At 49.9% G+C, this 26,489-nt stretch overlaps 1 protein-coding gene across 2 annotated transcripts in view; it reads right to left on the bottom strand.

Annotated features, from left to right (window-relative positions):
- The window catches only part of NUAK1 (NUAK family kinase 1), a 67,739-nt gene extending 42,220 nt beyond the window's left edge, over positions 1-25,519 (bottom strand). The window contains exon 1 of one of the 2 annotated variants that reach the window (XM_015240633.3): positions 24,372-25,519. In XM_015240633.3, coding sequence (XP_015096119.2) covers positions 24,372-24,626 — 255 coding nt within the window. In that variant the 5' untranslated portion in view covers positions 24,627-25,519. Of the gene's footprint in view, positions 1-6,777; positions 6,860-24,371 lie in introns of those variants that run through there. The other variant, XM_072973071.1, reaches the window with a different exon arrangement.
- Positions 25,520-26,489: the final 970 nt, after the last annotated feature.

Raw genomic sequence — 26,489 nt, 5'->3', positions numbered from 1 at the left:
CTCTGCCGTGAGGCCCGTGGGCCTCTTCCTCTCCAGCCTGCTGATTCATGTCAATACAGGGGTGTTTTTTCAGACAGAAGCAGGTTGGAAGCCAGGAATTGTATCAACAGGCTCTGAGGAGAGGCACCTCGATGCCAGGGAGCACAGCATGCGTTAAGAAAGAGCTTTTTCTTCAAAGAACAGCATCCTACCATCTTGTAAGAGATTCAGAAAATACAATCCTGTTAACTCAGCTCTCAAACCTCAATTTCCCAAAACTCCCCGTGAAAGATGGTGTTTCCTCAGATGATACCAATTTTCTTTTCTCTTGCCATGTAAAAATGTGTTCTATTTCCAGAATTTAAATAGCAAATCAGATTTTTATTTGACTGGGCCAGGGCTCGCTTCAGAAGACCTCAGAGAGGCCTGGGAAGTTGTTATCTACATGTACAGTCATTCCTTGTCCCGCACCCACGCCTCTTCAAGGGCTGAGTGCAGACTGTCATTACTGCCCATGGCGGTGCCACAGGGGAAGTGGAATTAGTGACTAAGAAATCACAGGCAGATTTACATTCTCTGTACAGTAGTGCAGTTGTAAACAGGAGATAGTGGCCACAGCTGACCGGGCAAGAACCAAAAGAATGGGAAAGAAAAGGGCCAATGGAAAGTTCATGCCAGTGGCCACAACAAAGCAAGCCGCGAACCCGCCCTGAGTGTGCAGTCAGACTCAAGGAGAGAGCACTTTGCCAAAGGCTGGTCAGTGTGCCACCTGCATCAGATACCCTAGCTGGGGAGGAAGGGGGAATGCTGATTGTCAAAATGCAGATTCCAGGGCCCGCCCCAGATCTATGAAATCTGAGGATGAGAACAAGCTGGGATCAGCACTTTTTTTACCACCTTCCCAGGTGATTCTGCTACACTCTGAAGTTCGAGGACTGTCACCTGAAAGCAGAGTCAGTGTGGCTGTGATGGCACATATTCTGTAACTTAAATATTAGGCAGTCATACTAAATGTTAGGTGATTAATGAAAATTAATGAACTGCCCATCTATGAAGAGGGGAAATTAAAACAAGCTGCTTCCTTGAGGGGACTCAGTGATCTGGATAATCTGCACCTGGAAAACAAAAGGTTTGTTCCCAGGGGACATTAGGCTTGTCCTAGCCTGAAGCAGGTCCATGGAAGCCTTGAGGCCACAGAAGCTGGCTGCTTATGGGTTACTCCACGCTCCACAGGCAACCTGGGGCTCCCATGCCTGGTAAAAGTGAAGGTCTCTGGAAGAGGAGAGAAATAAGCTCTGGAGCCCACGTCCTGCCTGCGCTGTGAGAGGGGGTCTGGGTGAGGCTGCAAGGAGCCTCCTCTTACCTGGATCCTTGAAATCTCTAATAACCAATCCCAAGGCCCCTGACAGGAGAAGGCCGCGGGTAGCCCGAGAGATGCTACTCGGCCAGAGTCACAAAGACTGAAAATGCAAAGCTCGTTCAGCTGGGACTCGGATGGCCCAGCAAGGGTTTCTTTCTAGATTTTCACATTCTCGAAAGCCAGATGCAATACCAGCTCAGAAACCTAAAGTGCAAGCGCTTTTCCTCCAGGTTACAACCGTCCTGGAGAGAAAGAGGACAGACCAGGGAGCTGAGGTTGCTTGTAAGTTGGACGGCCTCAGGTAGTAGCATCTGATGGCTCTGACACTTGTTTGTACCACAGCTTGGATAAGCTTAGGGTTGTGCAACTTGATTTATCAACTTCCAAGCCCAGCCGAGCCCCAGCCAGAACTGCTCAGAAAGCCACCCTCAGCACCTTCGCGCTGTCACCAGTCACAGGAGCTTGGCCCTGGCTCCCCCTGCACGGGGAGGTACTCGGGCAAGCACGTCACAGCCTCAACGTCCTCATCTGCAAATGAGGATGACAAGAGTAGCAACCCCACAAGGTCGCAGTGGGGATCACACAGACTGTGTATATGGGGAAGGGCGGAGAAGGCATCATCAGCATCACTGTCACTGGCAGATGTCAGAGCTGCAAGAACCCCAGAATGTCCTACGCCAACCTCCTCATTTTACAGATGTGGAAACCCAGTCCCAGAGAGGTTAAAGTGCAGGCCTGAGTTCATGAAGTTAACAGCAGCACTAGAATTGCAGCAGGCGTCCTGCGTCCCACTCCAGTCTGGGATGTGTTATACCCTGGGCAAGGATTTCTAACCAAATTCCAAACCACAGCTAGCAGCAGGACTGAAACTGCTGGGGGTGGGGGGAGGGGACAGTTAACACTTACACGGAAGGCAGGCACCAGTGCAGCAAAGTCCCCAGAACTGTTGCATTATTAATAAACCAAGATGGGGAGTGACAGCTACTCCTAAGTGTGCTGGCAAATTAGGACCCGTTTCACAGCATGAATTATTTCGTTTCCATCTAAGGCCAGGGAACTGTCTTCACACAGACACTCTGGGGACACTGTTTTTCAGTCCAATTCAGTCCAAACCTTATTCCAATATCTGAAACCTGATTTGATATCACACATGAATAGGAACACCCGGGAGGTTCTTATCCCTTTGTTTCTTAATTCACTGAAAACATTGCTTTTAAATATTAACTTCAGGCTGCCACTGAATCACTGACCTTGAGAACAATGAATAAGGGACACAAAAGCACTAAGAAACAAAATTAGTTTTCCAAAGGGAAAGGAAATTAGCCAATTGAGTTCAGTTGATGCAGGTGAGCAGAACAAAGGAAAGACAAAGGTTTTAATTTCTTAAGATGGTAAAATACATATAACACACACAAAAATTTAAGGGCATTGCTTTAAATTTTATTTCACATTTTTACCGTGGGTGATTTTATAGATAAGAGAAAGAAGATTCTTCAAAAGTTACTTTTACGCTGACAGAATCCCTTTCAGTCAGGAAACTGATTTATAGCTATTAAGGTGTGCACAGACACACCAGACAGGGAAGGGACAATAGCCCGGGCTGCATTCCCGCTGAGGTCTCATCCGTCATCTCCTCACAAGCAGCAGCTTCTCCCTTCCAGGGGAAGCTTTCATTGTCCATTACCCAGAGAATTAACAGGCTGGTCCCTGTTCCTCAGCCCCTCTGCACAATTCATCTGGATGCTTGTCAGCCCACTAATGACCTCCCCACAAACCTGCCAGGGACCCTGTCACAGCAGCACCTCTGGCTACAAATGCACAGCCCCCACCCAGCAGTGACAGCCTGATCCTCAAGGAGCATGTCAGTCCTAGGAGGGAAGTTCCTGCCACTCCATCAGGCAGGTTGCCTCCATGAGCCTTACCCAACAGCTGTCATGGGGAGATTGGGGCAGGGGTCTGTGGCCATTACTGGGACCCAAGGAGCAGGCTGGGTGCGTTCGTGCCCCTGGACGTTTGTGTCTGCCATTTTCTCGTCCAGGAGCCCTCCACACCCTACTGTTTGCAACTAACTTCCCCAGCCGACCACGTCCTCTGCATCCAACCCCTGCAATGAGCCCCCTTATCGCACACATAGGTCCTCTTTCATAACCTCCTTGCTATTTCTTAGAGGCTTCCTTCACTCAGAGACCATTTCTGTTTTGTTCACTGCAGCATCTCCAGTGCCTAGCAGGTGACTGATGTTTTGTACATGCCAAAAAGCTGTTGCTGAAATGGACCCCAAGTACTAAAAAGGACCTTTATAAAACCAGAAAACAATAATAGGACATCTTATTCCACCCAACCTGAGCCCCAGCCACCCCTGCCACTGAGTCTTCTTTTAACTTGCTAATCTCTCAAGTAATGAATCTCTACTTGTCCCCAAATCACTGAGCCTGAACTTGCTTATCTTTAAAATGGTGTCATAACAGTGCCCACCACAGAAGGGCCAGGAGATCGTTCACGACAAGAGTAATCATAATAATGACCAGTTATCAAGCCCTTACTCTGGGCCAGGCACTGGGCACCATCCTGTTAAACCCCTCAACTGCTCACTCATTAAATTCTTGCTAAAACATTCTTATTTCTGCTTTCTCAGTGAATTTAAACTGAGTCTGAGGAGGTTAAGTAACTGGCCCTAGGGCACACAGCTAATGAGTAGAAGAGCTGGGTCTCGTTAAACCCAGACTCTGAAGCTCTGGACCAACCCTGACAAAGCGAGTAACACAGTGCCTGGCATTTGGTGGATGTCTGATTAGGAGGGGGAAAAAAGCTGAATCAGAATCTCTAGAGATCCAAGCCCCACCAAAGCCATACTGCCTCGTCCCCACCCTAAGTTTTTTTTGTTTAAGTCACTCCCATCTTCAAAAGCCCATCCACTGGCATTCCTTGCTGCTGTCTGTGGGGTCGGCCAGTGCAGTTAGCCAAACAACAGAATAGGGCGGGAGGTCCTGGGAAGCATATCCCTAAAATGATAGGAAATCTGCTCTGCATAAGGCGCTGATCTGGGTCCTGCAGAACACGGACCTACCCTTCAAGTCACTTACAATCCCACTGGAGAGGACAGTGGACAGGCGGGCTCCTCCCTGCCCTGTACCCATGCACACTTCTACTAGTTAGGAGCACCCTGACTCTGCTCTGGGCACCACGCCTTCCCCACTGATGCAGTTTTACAGGGACTGTCAGTCAAGGTACTTCACTTTCCCTATGCCAATGGGTAGACGCATGACCTAGAGCTTAGCCAAGGAGATGTTCTTTCTAGGACTCTGAGATGCCCCCCAGCAAAGTGGTCTTTTGTGAGATCGCAGGCAAAAACTGATGGATGTGTGCAGAGGTATGACCTCCTGAGAAGTCCTTCTGTAAATCACTCTCCCACTTCCACCCCTGAGACTCACTCACGCTCCTAAGACCAGAATTGAGCCCCACTTTGCTCAGAGTATTAATCTTCCCATCCCTGACAAGAGCCAGGAGAGAGTCTCCCCTGTCCCTATTTTTTTTCCATCTTTTTCATTCCAGTTTTATTGAGATATAATTGACATACAGCACTGTATACTTTGGGGGGATAGGGGAGGTAATTAGGTTGTATTTTTTTTTTTTAATGAAGGCACTGGGGATTGAACCTCATGCTTGCTGGGCACATGCTCTGTCACTGAGCTATGCACTTCCCTGCCCTGTCCCTTTTGCCCATTCACATCATGTGCCTTCCACTCTGTCATCTCCTCCACGAGGTGGGCCTATGACTATTTCACTTGACTGGTACTAGTCGAAACACCATGTCAGGACCCACTCAGATGTAATTTTTACAATAATTTCCCTCCACACCCCAACAAAGCCATAGTAAATTATTGTGGAGTGTTGTCCTTTTTTTCTGGCTGATGTAATTTTTACAATAATTTCCCTCCACACCCCAACAAAGCCATAGTAAATTATTGTGGAGTGTTGTCCTTTTTTTCTGGCTGATCAGTCAGCTCATTTTGACCTATCTTGCAAGAAAGATACAGGAAGTCTAGCTATATTCTCTGCCAAATAATGTTTGCACCTGTAAAATATTTACCTGTTGTTATAAACTGAATTGTGTCCCCCTCCAAATTCACATGTTCAAGCCCTAACCTCCAATGTGACTGTATTTGGAGACAGGGCCTTTAATGAGGTCACTAAGGTTAAATGAGGTCGTAAGGGTAGAGAGTCCTGATCCAACAGGACTGGCGTCCTTAGAGGAAGAGCCATCAGGAGCCTGTGCTCACTGAGGAAAGGCCATGTGAGGACATAGGGAGAAGCTGCAGCCAGGAAGGGAGGTCTTGCCAGAAACCAGCCCTCCCAGCACCTGATCTTGGACTTCCAGCCTCCAGGGCTGTGAGAAAATTAATTTCTGCTGTTTCAGCCCCAGGTAGTGGTACTGTTATGGCAGCCTGAGCACAGTAACACACCTGTCATCATCCACCCACCCAAACGACAGTCAGCACATAATCTAACAAGGGGAGGAGTCATCCGTGGTCAATACCAAGGCACAGCAAGCAGAGACTGGAATCCAAACAGGCTCACTCACCCATGTCCCCAACATCTAGGAAAGAGTCTGGTACCACAGCAGACATTCAATAAGTATTTGTTGAGCTGAATTGAATCAAACATGATGAATCTCAAGAGTCGTAATTTTTATAAGAATGCTCACCCATCCACCCACTGCCACCAACCTGGGCCAGTATCAACAGGCTGTTGAAGTCAGATTCCCAATTCCACTCTTGTCCACACTGATGGTGTACTTGCAGGTGAGACCACAGACCCATGGCTGCAATACCATCGTGTGGATATGACTCCCTACCACGTATACAATGCCATCCCACTTTATTTTACTCTCCTCACCCATGAGACAGGGGACTTATTTTGTAGGAGAGAGAAACTTCTACTGAGGAAAGGAGCAACCTAAGTCCCCACACCTCAAGTTCCAACCCAGGTAACTGGATTCTGGGGCCAATGCTGGGCCACTCCTGTCTCCAAGAATCATCAAATCTATGGAACCACAGGGTAGAGAAGCAGCACCCCAAGTCCTGGCACCGTGACACTCCCTTCCTCTGTCGCTTCTGCCTTGGGGGAAACGAGCTCAGAAATCGAACTGTTAAAATGTCGTGGACAATCTGGCCGAGGAGTGAATCAGAACTCGAGTGTGCAGTTAAATGAGGACACCCCTTCCTGGACCCAGCCCGCCTTTATGGCAACACTTCATAAGAACCATTCTCTCACAACAAAACTGTCAAATCCAGCAACCGCAGGCCAGAAACATCCCAGCCGAACCCCGCCAAGCTGCTTTCTGATGTACTGTCCACACACATACCAATATTCCCCAGATGTTCTCTATGTAAAACATTTGGTTTGAGACACAGCCCTCCTTTCCCCCAAACTCTTACATTTGTTTAATGGACTCATACAGTTCAGCTAAAATATCCTGGAGCCGACATCTGAAGCCAGCCGGGCTCTGATGCAAGCATCCCATCTGCAGAAGAGACGAAGAAGTAAATAAGACAGTTCTTCCCAAGACTGATGCTCCCTGCATCTTTAAGCAGGTCATAAAATGTAAGCTATGTACAGATAATAATGTAAGTTGCTTTCAAGTGTGTTTCTGAGTCCGTTTCGGTATTAATCCAAGATGGATATTCAAAAAGAGAGTGGGTCTGGCATGACGGAGAGAGGGGGCCACATTCTGCTTGTTCCTCCCTCAGAAAAGAAGTTAAAAACACCTGTCATTTGAACAATTTAGATGACCGAGGTGAAAGTAGGTTTTTTTCCTGGTTTTAGATTTCCACATGTAGCAAATAGCTCCTTTATTCTAAAGCCACTTATCCCTTAAGCCACAATCAGACCACAGGTGAGATGGGGAGAAATGGGAAATGCACCGGACCTTGAGTCAAGAGACCCAGCTCGGCCACATATCAAGTGACCCTGGCCGGGCCCCCTCCCCCGACAATGGCTCATTCTGTTACATGAGAAAATGGAACTTCCCTAGATTCACTGTCAGGCCCCACTCATTTGTGAAGACTGTATGAGTTAGAGAAATCAACTCTTAGAAAAGCCACCCCAAGAAATGGCATGGAATCCATCCACCAAGCCCCTGAAGATGGTCACCCAAGGCTTCCCTGCTGACACAGTGCTAATAAGCTTGGTCGTGACAAACCTGTAGGGAAGTGGAAAAGTGGAACTAGAAAGCCGTGGAGACAGGCTCACTGATAGAATCAAGGGAGGACAACTCAGTTCACCTTTCATCTTTACCTTTTCTGTGTATTGTGAGTTTCCAGTATTGAGCATGCATTATTTATGCTATAGAGAAAAGAAAATGTTATCATTTAAAAGGGTCACAAAAAGGAATGGAAGCTGGAGTAGGAGCAGATAGACAAACTATAAACAGCAGGTTTGAAAACTCCAAAATAAGTTCCCGAAAGATGTCAAGAAAAGGTTTAACTACCTTCAAGATACTTTGTTTTAAGAAGGCAAGAAAGTGTGCGTCCACTGGAGAAAGATTTCCATAAGAAATGGCTGTAGATTTTTTAAAGATGGTTTGTAAATGGGGGAGCTGCAATTACCTGGAAAAACATATTTAGAGTTCTCTATAACTTACTAGTATCTCCACTTAACCAACACATCAGATCAACCAGAATTCTCCATTTTCTTGATGGAGGTTCATGGCAGGTTGACCCCTAAGGGCTGTTGGCTGCTCTCTGCTTTTCCCACACCCCTCTGTTCCACTGGCCAACTATCTACTGCCATCCCAGCCCAGCCAACTGCCCCAGCATGGTGGCCTCTACCGTCCCTGGGACACCTCATCTTCCAATAAGCCCAGCAAATCTCATGGCACAGTTGTAACTTCCTCCATTCAGGGATAAAGATCCTCAGATTTCAGGTTTGTTTACTCTCATCACTGCCAAGGAAAGGCAAAAAGCAACGAGACATACAGAAGACCGCTATACAGGGCCCACTAGGGCCCAACATACAGTATATGCTCCAAAGCTGCTTTTTACAACTATTATTATGAACAAATAGGCCATACAGAGATGTGTGTAAGTAAGAATCCTACAGAGAGACCTTCAAAATACAAGTCTGAGAGGACAATGTCAGAGGGCAAAGTGAGATGGGGCTTGGGAGAAAAGGAACAGCTGCAGCCTCTTTTGAAAGAGGACATTTCGGGTCACCCCAGTAAAAGAAGTCCCTCCAAATGTACTTCTGTAGCCCCCAGGGAATCAATTTTGCAGGATGGAATTATTTCCCTGAAATAAACAGACACACAAAGGTCGCTACAACTGGGGCCTAAAAAGAAAACAAGCCGGCTGCCGATTTACGGGCAGCCGCTGATGCAACAGAGCAAAAGGTCCCAGCTCAGGTCCAGCGGGATGCTCTGGACGCACCAGCCCTCCCTGTAGGTAGCACGCTGGGGACAAGGTAGGGGAGGGACCTCACCTTCCTGTGGGCAAGGTCCCAGGTTGACCAGGCCTGGATGGGGACACATTCAGGAGTGCAGCCAATTGGGCCTCTGCAGTCGCATGCTGCACTGTGGTTTCAGCTCCAGCCGTGTGCATCTAGGGGCCTACTTCAAAATGGGGCTGCCCGGACCCCATCCCCAGGGAGCTTCCAAAAGGTCCCTAGGTTATTCTAATGCTCATCCGGGACTGAGAACCAGCGGTGTCGCAGGAAGAACCCACAGTGGGTCATACAGACCTGAGTTTTTAACTCCCAGGCAACCTTGATTACTTGAGCAGATCAGTTACCCTTTCTGAGCCTCAACTTCTTTAACTGCGAAGTGGGAATAATGGTCACTTCACGTCACAGTGTTGCTGACACAAGATGATGCAGATAAGTGGCCTCAGTGAGGGTGTCCTGCACACACTCAACAATTATTCTAGAAATGTTCCCTCCTCTCCTCTCGCTCCCCTTGTTTCAAAGTTCTCCCAAGTGAGTCCCGAGTTCTGGGCATCTCCCAACTCTACAGGGTTTCCTGCCTTGCTAAGTGGTGGAAAAAAGGGCTGGGGAGGGAGACACAACTTTCTTTACGTTGAACCAACCCACCACACATACAAAATACACACACTCAGAACCCCTACGGGGTGAAACAGACATGTTCTACAGCAAAATTATATAAAAAATGGAGAGTCACAAGCAGCAAAATGAGGAAACACCCAGCTTTTAAGATTTGCTTTGCTTTTCCCATCTAAAGGAAGACCTCTGTGGGGTGGGACTCTAGCTCAGGAGGTCTCTGCCTGTGCCTCTGCCCACCTCCCATTAGCTGCAAGCCTCTTACCTGTGGCAGCACCGCACAGAGCTGGCACCTAGCAGGCCCAAGGAAAGGTCTGGCAAATGAATGAATTATGCTCCTTGAGGCCAGGGAGGGGCATCTGCAGAGCAACAGAGCTCATAATGTCCACCCCTGTTAATCCCCTAAACAGGCATGTCATAAATATCCCTGATTTTTGATTCTGAGCAACTGGCAGAAAACAATATAGAGGCACATCCAGCATGAGGCGTGGGGAGGCAGTGGGGGTCGGGGGCAGCAGCTCAAAGTCCAGTGACTGTAAGCAGCGGCACTGCAGCATTTCAGGGTTTGAGTTCCACTTATAAGTAGTGCAAATATGGGCAAGTGGCTTAATTTTCTGTGCCTCAGTTTATCCACTGTAAAACGGGGACAATGCTGTGCATTAAATTTAATGTGCTCTTAAAGTTGCCACGAGGATAAATTAGGTCTGGGATTCAATGTGCTTAGACTACCACCTGGCACAATTCCTGCTATGTCATTGTTTGTAATATTATTACTCCATGGGAAACTAACAGGCAAAGAGACCTCAAACTACAGCTCCATTACAAAGGCCTGGGGTTTTAGGGCCCTCTAGTTATCACAAGAGAAGGTGTGGACTGAATCAAGTGGGGCGGTGTATCCTCAGATGAACACAACTAGCTTCCCAGGGCTGTGTTTCCCAAGTATGGACCACGGACCAACCCCCGACACATTCCCTTACGTCGCTTGGTTAAAATGCAAAAGATTCCCAGGTCTCCCTAAGTCCCACCCCAGCCCTGCTGGATCAGGCTCTCAGGGGTGGGTGCCAAGGATGGTGCATTTTAACAGGCACACCCAGGAGATTCACACATTCCCACAAAGCTAAGAGCCATTAGATCAGATAAGCTCATGTCCATTTGCTCATTATCATAGCCTGAGAGCCTCGCACCACGCCTGACACATACTCAGTGCTCAACAAATACCAGATGAATCCATTCAAGAGTCCCAGCTCTATAAATATTCAGTCCTTTTTTTTTGAAGGCCTGCTATGTGTCAGGAGCATGCAAAGCCATGCTGGATCATTCATTCATTCTAAAAATCTTCATGGTGCTTACTATATACCAGGCACTGTTTTAGACACTGGAGATGCAGACACGATGATGAATGAGGCTGCTCAGAGATCATTACAGATGGTGACAAGCGCTACGTACGCAGCTAATAAAGCAAGGACAGGGTGGAGCGTTTCACTGCCATCATTAAACTCAGTGAGAGCAGCGCCTTCCTTCAGAACTTTCTATGATGATGGAATGATCTTTTCTGCACTGCCCGATGGTGGCCACTAGCCCGGTACGGCCATCGAGCACTTAACATGTGGCTAGTATGACCAAGGAACTTAAGTTTTTAATTTTAGGGGCTGAAGCTTTTATTTTTATTTCATTGTAATTAATTATAACTTTAATAGCCACGTGTGTCCCTGGGAGATACTGCAGGTCAAGAGGCAGAAAGAGATAAGTAAACTGGAAATTACAACACAAGGCAATCAGTGCTACGGAGGGGAGGCGGGGTAGAGCACGCTGTGTTATCAAATGCCTCTCACCCAATTACCAGATGCCCTAATGTTCTCTGGCTCTGGGAACTGAAAGAACGAGATCAGGTACGAGGTGCTGTACTGGGGATGGGATTTTTATAGGCCATGGTCAGCTGGAAGCGGTATGCAGCCCAGCCAAGGCCCGGAGACTGCGGTTCAAGAACACACCACCGTCCACAAAGCCGGCCCACAGCTGCCAGCGTCATTCCGCTGATGGTCACTTTGTCCTTGGCTAGAACGTCCCACTGGGCCCTGCACGGATTTTATGAGATTTTTTCGCTTCAAACCTAAGTACGAAGACAAGCCTCCTAAATTCCACCGGAAAATTGGTGGCTAATCCAAACATTTCATAAAATTAGAACTCATTGTGGGGCTGAAAGGAATTCAGGCTGTGCCTGCCGCCACCAGAGAAATGCAAAATATTTGTTATAATTTTTTCCTTCTTGAGCTGTTTTAAGCAGCAAGTGCTTTTTCGGCTTGAAGTTAAAGGGGAGAGTGGGAGGTGGGGGAAGGAAGGGGAGAGTTTTTATTTTTGTTTTGTTTTCTCTGTGGTTTCCAAAACGCATCATCAGATGAAAAACTGAAGAATCCTGCCTGACTCCCTAATCCCTCAGCTAGCAGACAGAGATAATAAACTTTCCCAGTCTCAGCTGTATCTTGCCTTCATAAAGATGGTGTTTTTCCTGGAAAATGATACTTTTGCTTCTTAATTTTCTTCTTGGGCTTTAGCCCCAGAATAGTTTATATCCTGAGATTTCATCAGCAAGAGAGATACTGCAATCACTCTTTCGGGCGTGCATGCGTGCAGGGTGTGAATATTTGTCTGCTGGGCCCCATGCTCAGCACTTGGAACACACCAATAAACAGAACTGACGAGACTCCGTGCCCAGGTAGAGCCTGCCTTCTAGTGAAGGAAGACAAACAAGGGAGGAGTCAGTGACTGCCACTTTGAAGCAACCTGGGGACAATCCCCAAAGATTCACCAAGTGCAGAATCTGGAAGGGGCTGGAATGTGAGCTCCAAATCAGTCCCAGAACTCTCATCTTACAGATAAATTAGTTGAAGCCATAGCAGGGACATACCTCGCCCAAGGTCACACAGATCAAGTTGTGGCAACGATGGGATTGGCCCCCAGGTCTCCTGACAACATCCCCAGACCCCTGACACTCCGCAGCCATTCCACAAACGTACTGCCTCCTTGTTGGGCACCAGGCGCAGAACAAGGCACCGGGATGCCAGAAAAGACACAGAATAATTGGGATCATGAAATAAAGTTCCTCCAACTGCTATTTTCCCAAGCCTGGAGATGACGTCTCCGAGCAGTAAGTCTGGGTTCAGTGGGAGCCCACCACCCAGCGTATGGGTGAAGAACCAAAGAGGAAGCTGCAGAAGCTTCCAAGGATCTGCACCTGTGAGACGCAGGGAGCCCAGTGGTTATGACCTTGACCCTGAAGTCAGACAGCCCAGCCCTAGATCCCAGCTTGGTGACTTTGGGCAAGTCCTCTGACCTCTCTAAGCCTCTCCTTCCTTGTCTGCAAAATGAAGGCACTAATAACACAGGCTGAAAGGAGAGAAAGCATGTAAAGTAGTTAGGACACACTCGTCACTCAATAAATGCTTCCTGCTATTGTGACCGTTAGGGAAAGCATCCTCCTCCAGCTCTGGTCCTTCCTACACATTCAAGGAGGTGGATACAAGTCAGTGGAGATTTCCACTCCATTCTCTCCTCTCTAGGATTTCTGCCACCAGCTGCCTGCACGCCCACTCACACTGGTTCCCTCCCCAAGCATTCCATTTGATTCTGCCTGGGAAACAGATACCAATTAACCATGAGGAAGATGCAAAGTGGGGTTCTCCCTGGAGCCAGGGCATCACTGCCCTGCCTTCCCATCTAAACACTTTCACGTGCTGAGCTCTGAGCTCTCCAGGTCAACCGAAAAATCAGCCTCTTCCCTCCCACGGCTTCTGCTAGATGGAGAAAGAGTTCATTTTCAAATTTACCAAGCACTATACAAGGCAGAAATGTTTTATCAAGGACCACTAAGAGCTTCTCAAAGTTTGCTGGAATCTCTTTTAATTGATACTGAGAACGTCAAGGCTGCATAATGAATGTATTTGATGTAAAGGAATGAAATTATAACAGAGTAAAACAGAAAAAAAATACAATGGGGAATCAGACTCCTTAAATGGATCAGCAAGGAGGGGTTAAGTGTGGATCACAAAGACTGAGGATCTAGAAATGACAAAGGGTAGATGAATGTTCTAGAACCAGAAGGTGGCTGAGCTCCTTTGGGGGAAAGGCTATATCCTGTACTCTGTTGTCCCCTGCTGCCTACACAGTGCCCAGTACAGAGGAGAAGCCCAACAGATATTTGAATAAATATGCCTAAACAGGCTCCCTGGGAGAGGCAGAAGGAACATCGACCATCAGAAAAAACGTTATCTCTACTTCTTCTTGGAAGCCATCTAGGGTCGTAGCCAAGAGCTCAGACAGACATGAGTTTCATTCCTGCCACCACCATCAGATCACAGAGAGTGTGTCCTGGGGCCTCAGTCCCTCTGCAGTAAAGTGGGGGTTGTAACAGCATCTCTCTTCTAGGAGGAGTGGGGTCTAAGAATGACAAGGCATTCAGTGAGATGATGCAGGTAACACACCTACCCCAAGGCCTGGCCATTACAAAGTGCTTCATGGAGGTGAATTGATGGAGTGATTTCATCTTGAAGGATGAAAGAGTAGTAAATCTATTAATCAATTCTTCCCTTTAGATGAGGTTGCCAAAAACATGCCTTCCCCCAGGGGAGAGCCCCCTCTTTAGACTCTTCCTCATCCCCGGAGGCTTGCCTCCACCCACCCATCCCCAGGACGAAGGAGCTCCCTGGATGCAGAATCCCCCCATCACTGCTAAAGCCACCGGGAGACCCAAATGCACAGCGAAGAGGCGAGGCAGCCACAGGTCTCCAGCCTCACCTGGACAAAAAGCAAAGCCCCCTAGACTCTAAGTACCTAAGAGATGAATGAAGATCCCTCCAAACAGCCCAGCAGAATATGAGTTTGCCTCCCTCTGAATCCCAAATAATCACAGCTAACATTTGTTGAGAACTGGCTACGTGTCAGGCACTGTTCTTGGCACCGTCCCTGACAACCTAGGAGGCAGGTTCTGTTATCTCCCTGTTTTACAGATGAGAAAACTGACAGGTTCTTTGAAAGTGAGAATCTTCTGTCTCACACACAGCCTAGTTCAGAGCCCACCTCACTGACGTGCTTAAAAAGCAGGGCCTGCCTTGAGCTGAACAGGAGTTCAGACTCTCCTTATACTGCACCAAACAATCTGAAAAGGGTTTGGGAGCTAAAGATACTTCCACTTTCCCCAACAAAGAAACCTTTTGCCAAAACCCAGGCAACAGGAAACGAAGCCTACATGTGAGCTGGCAGGGACCCTGGAGAGCATTTTGTCTCAGCCCCTTGATTTACAGGTGAAGAAAGGAGATTCAACACCAGGTACCTACTCTGTGTAGTGCCCTGTGCCCTGTACCCAGGCCCCCCGAGGTACAAAGACGGCTGAGTCCCAGGCCTGCCTCTCCCAAGAGGGCTCCTTCCAAGACTAACACTCACTGTGGGCCACATACTTTCCTAAGAACTCCATGTACACCCCACTCATTTATCCTCCCAACCAGTTCCATTTCACAGATGAAGAAACTGAGTTGAGCTGCCTGTCTCAAAGTTACCCAGGAGTTTGGAGGGGGGCTCTCCAACGCAGGCACCTGGCTCCGGAGGCAGGCTCCAAACCACCTCATGCTCCCTGTTGGATTCCTAGTCTGGAGCATCCATTTCCCTTCTATCCTCCTGTAGAAGACAGAGATATGAGATCCTTTGGCAGTTGGGGCAAATCGTACACGGACTGAGCCCAACTTGCAGTGACATGACAACAGCCAGCAAGGACCCCTTCTAACCTGCACCCGTAAGCTGCCTTTGTGGCTGTTGAGCCACGTGAAAGACAAGGAGCTTGACACCACTGGGAGGGAATGGGGCCATTAGGAAACACCAAGACAAAGAATCAGCTCTTTTTTTTTTCAATTGAGATATAGTCAGTTTACAATGCTGTGTCAATTTCCTGTGTACAGCACAATGCTTCAGTCATACATGAATATACATATATTCGTTTTCATATTCTCAGCTCCTTTTTCAAACTGGGAAATCGTTCTTGGGCCACACAGATGCAAGTTGTGCCCTAAGCCACCTGGACACCGCCCTTCCCCTCCCCTTCCAGGGAAGGAGGGAGCCTACCACAGCGGCCTCTTAGCACATTCCCACTGGAAACCTCAAGCTGCCTCTCAATACCTCTAATGAAAGTAAACGAAGTGGAATTCTTTTCTCATGTTTAAAAGGCAAATCACGATGGTGTTTTTTCCAGACATACATTAACTGTACTCCAGTTGGTTTACAATTCTTTAAGTACCTGATTTACGACCCAGGGTGAAAATGTTTTGAAAATCTTGCAAATGCATTTTGCATCTAAAGCTTGCCGACTCTGCAGAGCTGGTCACCAGGGATTCTCAGATGAGGGGCTGGAGTCTCCGGAAGTGTGGGAGTGACCCATGGAGGCCACAGAGCTCCAAAGAACTGTGGGGAGCAGCCACCGAGGGTGGGAATCGGCTTCCCTCCTCCTCCCAGCCTCAGGGCAGAGCCGCGATGGAGAGGCACCTGGCGATGCTGAGCTCTGCACAGCTGTCCATGCAGTGAGGAGGAGTGGGGTGACCCGGAAAAGGAGGAGGAGGGGGGCCGAAGGGGCCTTCCCTGCTGCCTCCCACCTCCACAGAACTCTCCCCTCTCAGGACTGCTGCTGCACCCCTCTTCATGCAGCTGCTCATTCATTCATTTTTTCATTCTTACTGAGCACCTACTATATGCCTGGTACCAGGCTACAGGCCAGGATGCAGTAGTGAGTAAGACAGGGGCCCTGTCTCTCTTCTATTCGGGGAGGAAGGGGATGCAGACAAATCATCAAACCCACATGGTTCACATGCTCTGAAGGAAATGACACAGGGCCAAGAGGGGGGAATAAGGAAGTGGGAGTTTGGACACCTAGGCAGGACTTGAAGGATGTAGCAAATTCAGAATTTAGTCCCCATGCAACCCACAGGAGGGCTTGAAGCAGGGACAAGAGACCACCAGGTCCTTGATGCTAGTACATCTCACCAAAATAGTAATCCTAGCTCTCGTTTTCAAGGGCCTACTCTGCACAGGCTCTGCATCGGAAGCTGCCAAATCCTATTTCTCTTGGCGGTCCCACTGGGTAGGCTATCGGCAGCCACACATTCTAGATGAGAAAACAGAAGCTCGGAAAAAACGTGCAACTTCCCCAGGATCATCCAGCTGCCGAATTGCAGGGAGGACCTGGAACCCAAGTCTGGCTGATTCCACACCGTTACTCCTTCCTCTGCTCCTCATTCACACACTCCCTTCCACGTTCTCAGATTACTCCATGTGTGTTCACTGCACGGCCCCACTAACTTCTCCGTACCTCGATGGCAGACTTGTCCTCACCCGCTCTGAAATGTCCCACTGTCCTGGGCACGTGAGGAAGCCCTCATTAAATACACCCACTTTATTGCGAGATTGAAAGGAAACAGGTGCCAACCCCAGTAGAGGCTGCGTCTTTATCCTGGGAATCTTCAGCCACAGCATGGTGACGAGTGGTAGCTATGGAGAGCAGTGAGAGCCGCCATCAGGGCTGTGGAATGGGTGCCCAGGGCACCCAGCCCACACGTTCCCACCCCCTGGAGCCGCCAGCCAGGGGGTGCTGCTGCGTGGCGGGGAGACCAACCTTTTAAATTCATCCACCTAGAGAGGGGCCTTTTCCTAATAGGCACAGATGTGCCTAGACCAGCCATGGCTCTCGCTGCGTGTACTGTGCACCTACTATATGCCAGGCTTAGGGCTAAAGGCTTAACTACATCATGTCACCTTACTGAATCCTCTCATCCATAAAGAACTCCTTTGGGCCCCAGAAAGAATTCTATGAGGCCCCAGTGAGAACCCAGAGATTTAGAGGAAATGAGACCACACGGCTGTCAAGGGGTGGGATGGATCGGGGAGCCTAGCAGTCCGGTCCCAGGGCGCAGTCTTGACCTCGGCACACTGGACAAGGCTTTCCACTCCTTACAGAACACGGGAGCTCTGAAGCTGGAATCTGGGGGGCCTGATAGACACAGGTTTCTGCCTCCATCCCCACTTCCCAACCTCTCCCCAAGCCTCAGTTGGTTTCCATAGCTTTATGGAGACAGAACTCACATATCATACAATTCACGCATTCAAAAATGCATAACCCAGGGGTTTCTAGCGTATTCACAGAGTTGTGCAACCATAATTACAATCAATTTTAGAACACTTTCATCACCCCAAAAAGAAACCCCGGCCCCATAAGCAGCCTCTCCTCATTTACTTCCAACCCACTCCGGCCCTAGGCAACCACTCATTTATTTCCTGTCTCTATGGATTTGCCTACGTGGGGATATTTCAGAGAAATGAAATCATCCAACATCTGATCTGTGACTGGCTTCTTTCACTCAGCATACTGCTTTCAAGGTTCACCCCTATTGCAGCATGTAGCAGTACTTCATTTCTTTTTATTCCTGAGTAATATTCCATAAATAAAATTATGGAATTGATCATAAATGTTATCCTCTAAAAGGAATGAACCCACCACACTCTGTCTGTCCACCCATCAGTTGATGGACATTTGGCTTGCTTCTACTTTGGGGCTCTTAGGAATAATTCTGCTACAAACATTTGTGTGCAAGTTTCTGTGTGACATGTGTTTGCATTCCTCCTGGGTAGACCTAGGCGGGGACTTGCCCAGCCCCAGTTTAACATGCAGTTAAAAGTTTACCAAAGAGCCTCGCCGTGAAATCAACATCTGGCTACTCCTGGGCTGTTTCCAGAGAATTTTATCGATACAGCCAGACTCGACTCACGGGTAGGTCATCTGGCCTACCTCCCCCTATGCCGGGGCCTGGGATCTTCTCATTCCTGGGCTGTATAGTGTTGTCTGGGCCAGCGGGATGATAAATGCATTCTGCTTTAAAGCAGATACTTCACAAATCATAACTTACAGATGCTCCAGGACTTTCATGTGGGAAAGACAAATGAGACTTAGGCTGTCTGACTCTGGAGCCACTGAGGACAGGAAGCCATGGCCAGGAAGTCTCTCTCCCCCTAAGGAGTGCAGGAGTAAATGGAACAGAAAGGGAATTCGTGCAGGGAAAGGTCTGCCTGTCTTTGCAGACTCAGCTACGTAACCCGCCATTCATTTCCAGCCGTTGTTTTTTCTTGCCCACAAGTCTCAAAGCTCCTTGAGGTCAGGGATGGTGACCCACAGCCTCTATGCCTCCTAAATAGTCTCTCACTCAAGGTATTCCTTTCCGTTCCATCCCACAAGCCTTTGCTCAGGACCTACTATGTGCCTGGCACTCTGCTAGGCACCGAAAGTAGGTCCAAGACAGTTAGACGGGGCATCACAGTGGACAAGATACCTCAATTCATTCCTTATGTCCTGCAGCTTCGCAGGAGGAAGTGAGACCACGTCCTGGAGTGGGGTGGGTGCATATCTGTCTGCAGGCAGGAAAGTAAACCTGCTCACCTCTCGAGGCCCCCCAGGGATTCCAGAATCTGAGGCTGCTTAAGGAACAAAGAACTCAGTGTGTGTCCAGGTGGAGAGCTCCCTGACCTGCTTCATTAAAACATGCTCCTGGCCGAGGAGCAGACATCTCTCTCCCACAACTCTGTTTGATCCTTATCTTCTCATACCACAACTCTTGTGAAAACCTCCCAGCAGGCCTCCCCGCTCCAAGCCAGCACCCAAGACTGATGGGCTCAGAGCCTCACTGTAATCAGAACCCAGCTCAGCCCACCCAGAGGACGGGAGATGGTCAAGGTCTCTGCATTCATGCTGCCGCGGTCCAAACCCTGGCTCTGCTGCTGCATGTGACCTTGGCAGGCTAGTGAACCTCTCTGTGACTCAGTCTCTTCATCCAGAAAATGATATGATTACAGGTTTGTTACGAGAATTAAATTAGTTTAATGTACCTCGCATGTTATAAGCACTCAAGAAAATTAGCTGCTATTATTATTATTATCGCTATTAAATATTATTATTATTGCCCTTATCCCATCTGACCAACCTTGCCTCCCACTGCATCCCGGCATAAGCCCTACATCCAAGCAGTCTGGCCCACTCACCCTGGACTCTGCCCTCTGCCTGAAAGGCTCCATGTTTCAGTCTCAGGAAACCCAAATCAGGGGCCATCTTCAACAGCCCTTGCCCTCCCTAATCCTGCAGTATGCCACGTCCCCTTCTCTAGCCCCTTCCTGAACAACGCAAAAGCCCCAGGAGAAGAATCACCCATAGCTAGTCTTCTGGCACAAGAGCGAAATTCCACGCCCAAATCCCGAGGTCACCCGCTGTGCATCGTAAAGAAAGTTCTCCCTTTCTCTAGCGGCGATGGGTCTCAAGCTAGGTAAGACTTGTTTGAAACTGTCTAGCTGTTTGACCCTGAGCAAGTTACTTAACCTCCCCAAGCGTTGTTTTCCCCATCTGTTAAATGGGTCCAACGAGAGTGCACACCTCTTAGGGCTGTAGTGAGGATTAAGTGAGAAAATGTGTCTGTCAAGCACTTAGCACAGCGTGACACACCCCCAAACTCTCAAAAATATCAGCTGGTAGTAATAATAGCAGCGGCGGCCATACAGGGAGAGGTGCTCCTATCCAGGACTGAGCTCAGTTTAATGAACTGAGCTTCAATGAGCTACATTCCAACTTGAAAATCTCTGAAAATAATCAATTTCTGTGTAAAAGAGGTACCCCTGGCCTAGCGACTGCTCCCCAGGTCTCTTCCACCAGACTATAAGTTCCTCGAGTCTTATTCATGTGTATGTCCCAGAATTTAACATGGTGAGAAGCAGATGGTAATAAATCTTTGCTGACTTGAGCAGAATTAGTTCAATATTTGTAAGTACACTTTGTCTTTGCTACTAGATTACAAACTCCTTAAGAGTGAGGATCATGTCTTACGCTAGTACAGATTTATTAAATGAGTGATGGAAAAATACCAAACCAAGAATCAGGTGTCTTAGACCCAACTCAGTCACTTACCAGCTGTGCAGCCTCAGAAAAGTCACTTAACACTTCTGTGCCTCATTTTTCCCACTGCAAGGATAAGGAGTTTGGACCGCATGTCTGCCGAGGTCCCTTACTCCCTGAAACCAAGTGTGGGCCCTAGCTGCAACGTGGAACCTCACCTCAGCCACCATGCAGATGACAGCCACGCACCCCTGGCTCGGCAGGCCAGCTCACTATTTTGCCCCCTGATCCGTAGTTTTTCAGCACCAGGCTATGAATAACTTTGGGCCAGTGTTTAAAATACCCATTTTTGGTCAAATAGGTTCCACTGCTGCGTGAGGATGCCCCATCACCCACCCAGAAACACCGTGACAAATTGGGGGCACATTGTGCCCACAAGCCCTGCCACTCCCATGACGGACCCCTCCCAGAGACCTGCTTCCTGCTCATGCCAAACCGTGCACTGCTCACCAGAGATAACCCGGTGCAGAGGGAATGCTGAACTTAGCCCTTGATGGGGCGGTGATCGCATCACACCTTTCCCCAAAACATTGTTTGCTTTTGCTCTTGGTTTTTTGGCAATGCTGGGTGCAGCCTGAGGGTCCAGGGAGTTTGGCTCAAAGATAACACCATGTTATCACACAGAGGCTTGCTCCACTGCCCTGCCCAACACCGTATTAAAGCAAAAGTTGTGCAATAAACAAAGCCCAAATTCAAGGCTTTAGAAATGTTCTCAGCTCCTAGCAGAATCTGGCTGGCTCTCTGGGCTTCCTAGGGGTGCACTTCCCCAATTAACCTGCAAAGTTGATTATGTCCCCACCTCTCTTGGATGGACACAAGGTTAATTGTCCAATGCATCATGTATAATGGTCTTAAAATATATATGAAAGTCCAAGTGAGAGGAAAAGCATCTTCTGAAAGAAGGAACAAAACTTGCTAATTTCCCCCTTTGAGGCTTTCCATAGGTTGTTTTATTCAATTCTCACAAGTCCATGAAGTTGGTACCATTTTACAGATGAGGAAGCAGAAGTTTCTGAAAGTTACACAGCTTGCCCAAAGTCACAAAGCTAGTAAGAGACTGGTCAGGACTTGGATGTAAGCCAAGACTCTTAGCCCTCCTGCAAGACTGCCTCATTGTGGGGTTTGTTAATCTCTGGAAGAAGCCAGAGATTAGAGATCAGAGTCCTTTCTCGTGGACATGCTTAAGCAGTGGTAGCAAGACCACATTTAGGATTCAGAGGGGAGGATGCCTGGATCAGGCAGAGGCTGGACCAGCTGACTCCGTGTTCCTGATTCTACAACTCTCTTTGGAACTGCCTTTCACAGAGCGATGATGCTGCATGGTGCGTTTTGTTTGATTCACTAGGCCCTTCCAGACGTGCAATTAAAAGCCACAGCACTCTCATTCTTAAACACTTCTCCAACTCAGGAGTGCTGATTTCACAGCATCTCATGCAGCCTGACGCCCAGCACCCGACTTCAGCCACAGGTACTGGCAAAGCAGCTAAAAGGCACTGCTCCCCTCGGGAAGTGCTCTAAAAGGCGTGGGTACAAATGAAAATAAAACAACTCTTCACAATCCTACTCAAAGATCTAAAAGGCAGAATTGAGACAGCATGCTCTGAATTCTCCTTAACTGCACCTCAAAAGCAGGTTGTGAATGTTTAGTGCATCCTTGGAACCAAAAGAAAACTACGAAAACTTCAAGTTTTTCATACTTTCGATGAAAATTCTTGCTGCTTTTGACAGCTTCTGAGTCACCACGTACTGTACAGGCAAGAACAACTTGTTGACCAATTTTGGGGGTGGTTGTTTTATTTTCTGTTCAGTCAGGCACAGGGAATTTTCCACCTGACAATTCCTGTTTCTCACTCAAGTTTTAACACCATCTGCGAGCACTGTGCTCAGCAGGAGGAGGACTCAAGACCAAAGAGGCCTTCCCTTCACCCAGTCTCAGTTTTCCCATCTGCTTAATGCAAGGTTTTCACCAGATTTTGCTAACATCCTAAGCTTATCTATCAAGTCGATAGCAGTTTGGTGACTGCCTGTTTCTGGATGTGGATATGCTACCAGATTCAAACTCTTTGCATAATTTTTGAGTAAAACAAGGGATGTAGCTGAAATAAATAGCACAATGGGAAACTGCACTAGGTCTGGACAATAACACAGCCAGACTCAAATCTTGTGGCTGTTAAATGAGCCTCTTCCGTTCTCAGGGCGCCCCCTAGTGGCCATTCTACTAAATCCCGACGGAATGTTTCAGAGTTTCTGCAAATAAAGGGAAAGACACCCACAAAAAGAGAAAGGCAGGCTGCTGTCTATTGATGCAGTCCCCTTCACTCTATCCTAGTCGGTGGATCTGAGAGCTAGACAAATACCTGAAGCCCCAGTGATGCTCAGAAAGATGTCAGCCATGAGACAAGCTTTCATTCTTTCAGTTAGCGGCAGATCCCAGCCTTCAGGCATCTGTATCCCCTTACAGATTCCAGACACACCCTTACCACTCAACCCCTCACAAGCTCACATCCTCAACCTGCAGCTCAAACCGCGTCTGTTTTTCATTATTCCGCTTTCCAACTTCCCAGCGCGATTCTTCAACAGCTATTAAGACAACACGAGCAAGGAGCTAGGCTTAGATTTTGCTTATTCAACATCCAGCCTGGGGAATATCACCTCAGAAGAAAAGCATGAATGAAGCGCACGTTTCTCAGCCTCCTCTCCCACAAACCAGAAAGTGTGCTCCTCAAAGGACATCTCTACAACCATCTCCTCTTGAAGCACCTGCCCCAGAGTGCACTCTCAAATGCTTGCTATAGAATTTGTTGATAGGAGACAACTTAAAAATACAATGTATAATGTCTCAAATTTCCAATTAATCCGTAACAGATTTTTTTAAGCTGTAGGATAAAGCTGTATCAACTCAAAGGGTGAAGCTTAGAGTAAGGGAGTAATCCAGGTATCCAAATACACAGATGCGAAAGAAGAATACCAACACCAACCTACCACTTCATTTTGTTTTTTCCCTGTGGTCATTTGTTAAGTTTATAAGCAACCTGAGCCCCAAAACATCCCCAAAAGTGCACATAATTAGTTCCTGACTTTGGCCCTGAGTCGATTAAAATCCAACTGACATGCTTCAAATCAAAGAAGCATGTTAATTTTCTGCCACACACCACACAAAATCTTTCTGCAACAGTCAGTCACTTTGAACCCAACCCTCTAGCCACAAGCAGTGTGGATTTCAAGATCCTGTTCTGCAGAAAGAAAAATGACAACAAACCAAGTTTGGGACAATACAGAGACCCCAAAGCACTCAAGGCACTACTTGGGGCTGTGTAAATGGTCTTAGGAACCTGGCAGGGTTTCTCTTCAGCTGTCACAAAGAGTGGGTCAGCTGAGCCAGACCCCTTAAGCAATGGAGTAGCCCTGCAGCCAGGGCCTGAACTGCAGTTGAGTCTGCAACTCAGTGTCTGTGAGGCTGTCCATGCCCTGGGCATTTCAGTCCTCCCAGAAGTCAACCCAAACTGTCACAACCCTCAGGCATGCAGTAGCCTTTATTTTTGCCCCCTAACCTCTCTTAAAAACAGGCAGGAACCGGCCTTCCCTTGCAGCATCAGGGTGATGGGAGGATGCGGGGTGGGGGGGTCTCATTCATCTACAGGACACCGGACTTGGGGGACCAGCTCCCAGCTGAGGATGTGGGTCTGTTTGGAGTTAGAGCAGTAAGGCATTCCAGGACATGAATGCGTGCCCGCGAGGGAGACCCCAACGGTCCTGCCGCTGCAAAGTGTTTGCAAATCATAAACACTACTTTGCTGCTGGGATCAAAACCCCCAAAATATGCGCAGACAGGATGTAACAAGTGTTTCGGGAGAAAGACACGCCTGAGCCACGGGGAGCTGGGGGGAGAATGAGGAATCTGTCCGGGGGTTCCCGGGAAGCCCTCTCCAACAAGAGATCCCTTCCGCGTCCCAGACCCCGTGCCCTCGGTCCCCGGCCGCGTCTAGCCTGCGCCACCCGGGTTTTTCCCCAACTCACCACTCGACCCGAAAACCTCTCGGTAGCCCTCTTGACTTTGCCGTAGGTGCCTTTGCCCAGGGTCTCCTGCAGCTCGTAGCGGTGCTTCAAGTTGTGCTTGTGGTGATGCCGCTTCACCCCGTGCGGCTTCCTGGGCTCTGGGGCCGCCGCCGCGGGGGCTGCGGTCGCCCCGGCCACCGTCTCCAGGGGAGAGCCCGGCGCCCCCGGCCTCAAGTCGGGGCCGTCCCCGGCCGCGGGCGCAGCAGCCCCCTCCATGTCTGAACGCGGGGCGAGCCGGGCTGGAGAGGGCAGGACCGGGCACAGCGCTCGGGTTCTCGGGGTCCCCGCCGAGGGAAACCGAGGCGCGCTCAAGGTCGCCCCCGCAGCATTGGGGAGGCGGCCCAATCCCGCCCGGGCTGCGACTGGGTCACTGGCCGCGGCGGGGACGGCACATCTGGCGCCCCCCGCGCGCACAGTCCGCGCACCGCCCACCGGCCGCGGCGAGCTGCGGCGCGTCGGGCGAGGTGGCGGCGGTGGCAGGGGAGGCGGTGGTGTTCGCGGGAGGGAGGGGAGAGGGGTGGCTCCGAGCGCAGGAGGGGGAGTGTTATGTGGGGCGCCGCGCCCCCCTCCCGGGCAGGACGCGCAGACGGGGCGGGGGCGGGGACGGCGCGCTGGCCGGCCCCCGGGGAGGGGGCGAGGGGCGGCGCGACCGGGGCTTCCCCCACCTCCCGGCCGCCTCCTGGGGCCCCCGGGCCACCCCGAGCTGGGAGGGGGATGGGTGCGTGTCGCGGCTCGCCCTTTGTGCCGCGCAGGGTAGGCCGCAGCGGAGGCCAGGGGGCTTTGTCCTCGCTCAGCCGGGACTGGGACCGCGGGGTTCCTAGCCCGGGCGCCCACTCCCCGGGCTCTCCCGCCGCCGCCGCCGCCGCCGCTATCGCGGGCCCTCCACCGCAGCCGCCGCGGTCTCCGCCTCCTGCCGCGGCCGCTCGGCCTCCCTTCCTGCTCGTGCCCGGGCGGCGGCGGCTCGCCGAACCCCGGAGGCGGGCTGACGAGAGCACTCGGAGCCGGGAGCCGCCCGGGGCCGCTCGCGATCCGGCCGGGGGCGCCACGGGCTTGAGCGCCCCTTCATTTTCTTTTGGGTTTCGCCGCGGCCGCCAGGCCGGAGTCGGGGGAGAGGCTGGGGGAGGGGAAACAGGCGGGTGTTGGGTTACAGGCGGTGAGTCACGGCTCCCCTACCCCCACCGCAGTGCGCACCCCTTCCCGCCCCGCCAGGGCTGGCACCCGCTCCTTGCAGGCCCCCACCCTGAGGGCTGCTCGCCTGGGGCAGTTGCAGGCCCTGGAGAAACCCAAGAGGGGCGCATTGACCCCAGCCCGGTGCCCTCCCAGAAGAAAGGCGAGTCGGGAGGAAGGGAGGCCCGGAGGCTGAACCTGGGGCCTGCCGCCCAACTGCCGACACCATCCAGGACTCCAGCCCCGGGAGCCGCTGGGAGAGGAAGAGAGTTGGGGCGCTAGTAGCTGCAGGATGGAGCTGGGCGCCCACCCTGCCCACTGTTTTTGGAGGTGGGCAAACCAGGGACTGTGGGAGGAGCAAGGCCCGGGGCCTGCTGGGCTAGAGGCGACGAGCAAGCCTCTTGGCCTCTAGGGCCTTTGGAGTTTTCCCTTAACTGAAATGACCAAATCCTGGAGATGGTGCCAGACACCCTACCCCTCCGAGCGAGGGTCAGGCAGGAAGGGCCAACCGCTGCGGCGAGGCTGCACGGGTTCTTCTAAGAAACTGCAAGATAAAATAAGGAAGAAAGCGAGAGAAAAAGAGACCTTAAGGAATTTTTTTTTAATAATAGTAAGTGCAGTATACCAGACTGGGATGGGAAGAGTGAGGTATGAAGAATGGTGCGTTCTGCACATCACCTAGTGATTCTTTACTTTTTCACCCGTGAGCGGGGTCCACCCTCCTCTGCAGCTCTCAGGTTCATCCCTTCTGCATTCCTGCTGTCTTCACTCCTGTCTACCCCTTATCACCTTACCCGGACTCCAGCTACAGCGTGTCCCTGTAAACCCCTTCCCTGCTACCAGAGTAATGGCGTGTAACACCACAGTCGTTATATTCCCCATAGGTATGCCTCTGCCACACTCTTGTGCTTG

Source organism: Vicugna pacos, chromosome 12, assembly GCF_048564905.1.
Source record: "Vicugna pacos chromosome 12, VicPac4, whole genome shotgun sequence".
Lineage (NCBI taxonomy): Eukaryota > Metazoa > Chordata > Mammalia > Artiodactyla > Camelidae > Vicugna > Vicugna pacos.
The sequence above is the reverse complement of the archived record's forward strand: the minus strand, read 5'-3'. Positions and strand labels throughout refer to the sequence as shown.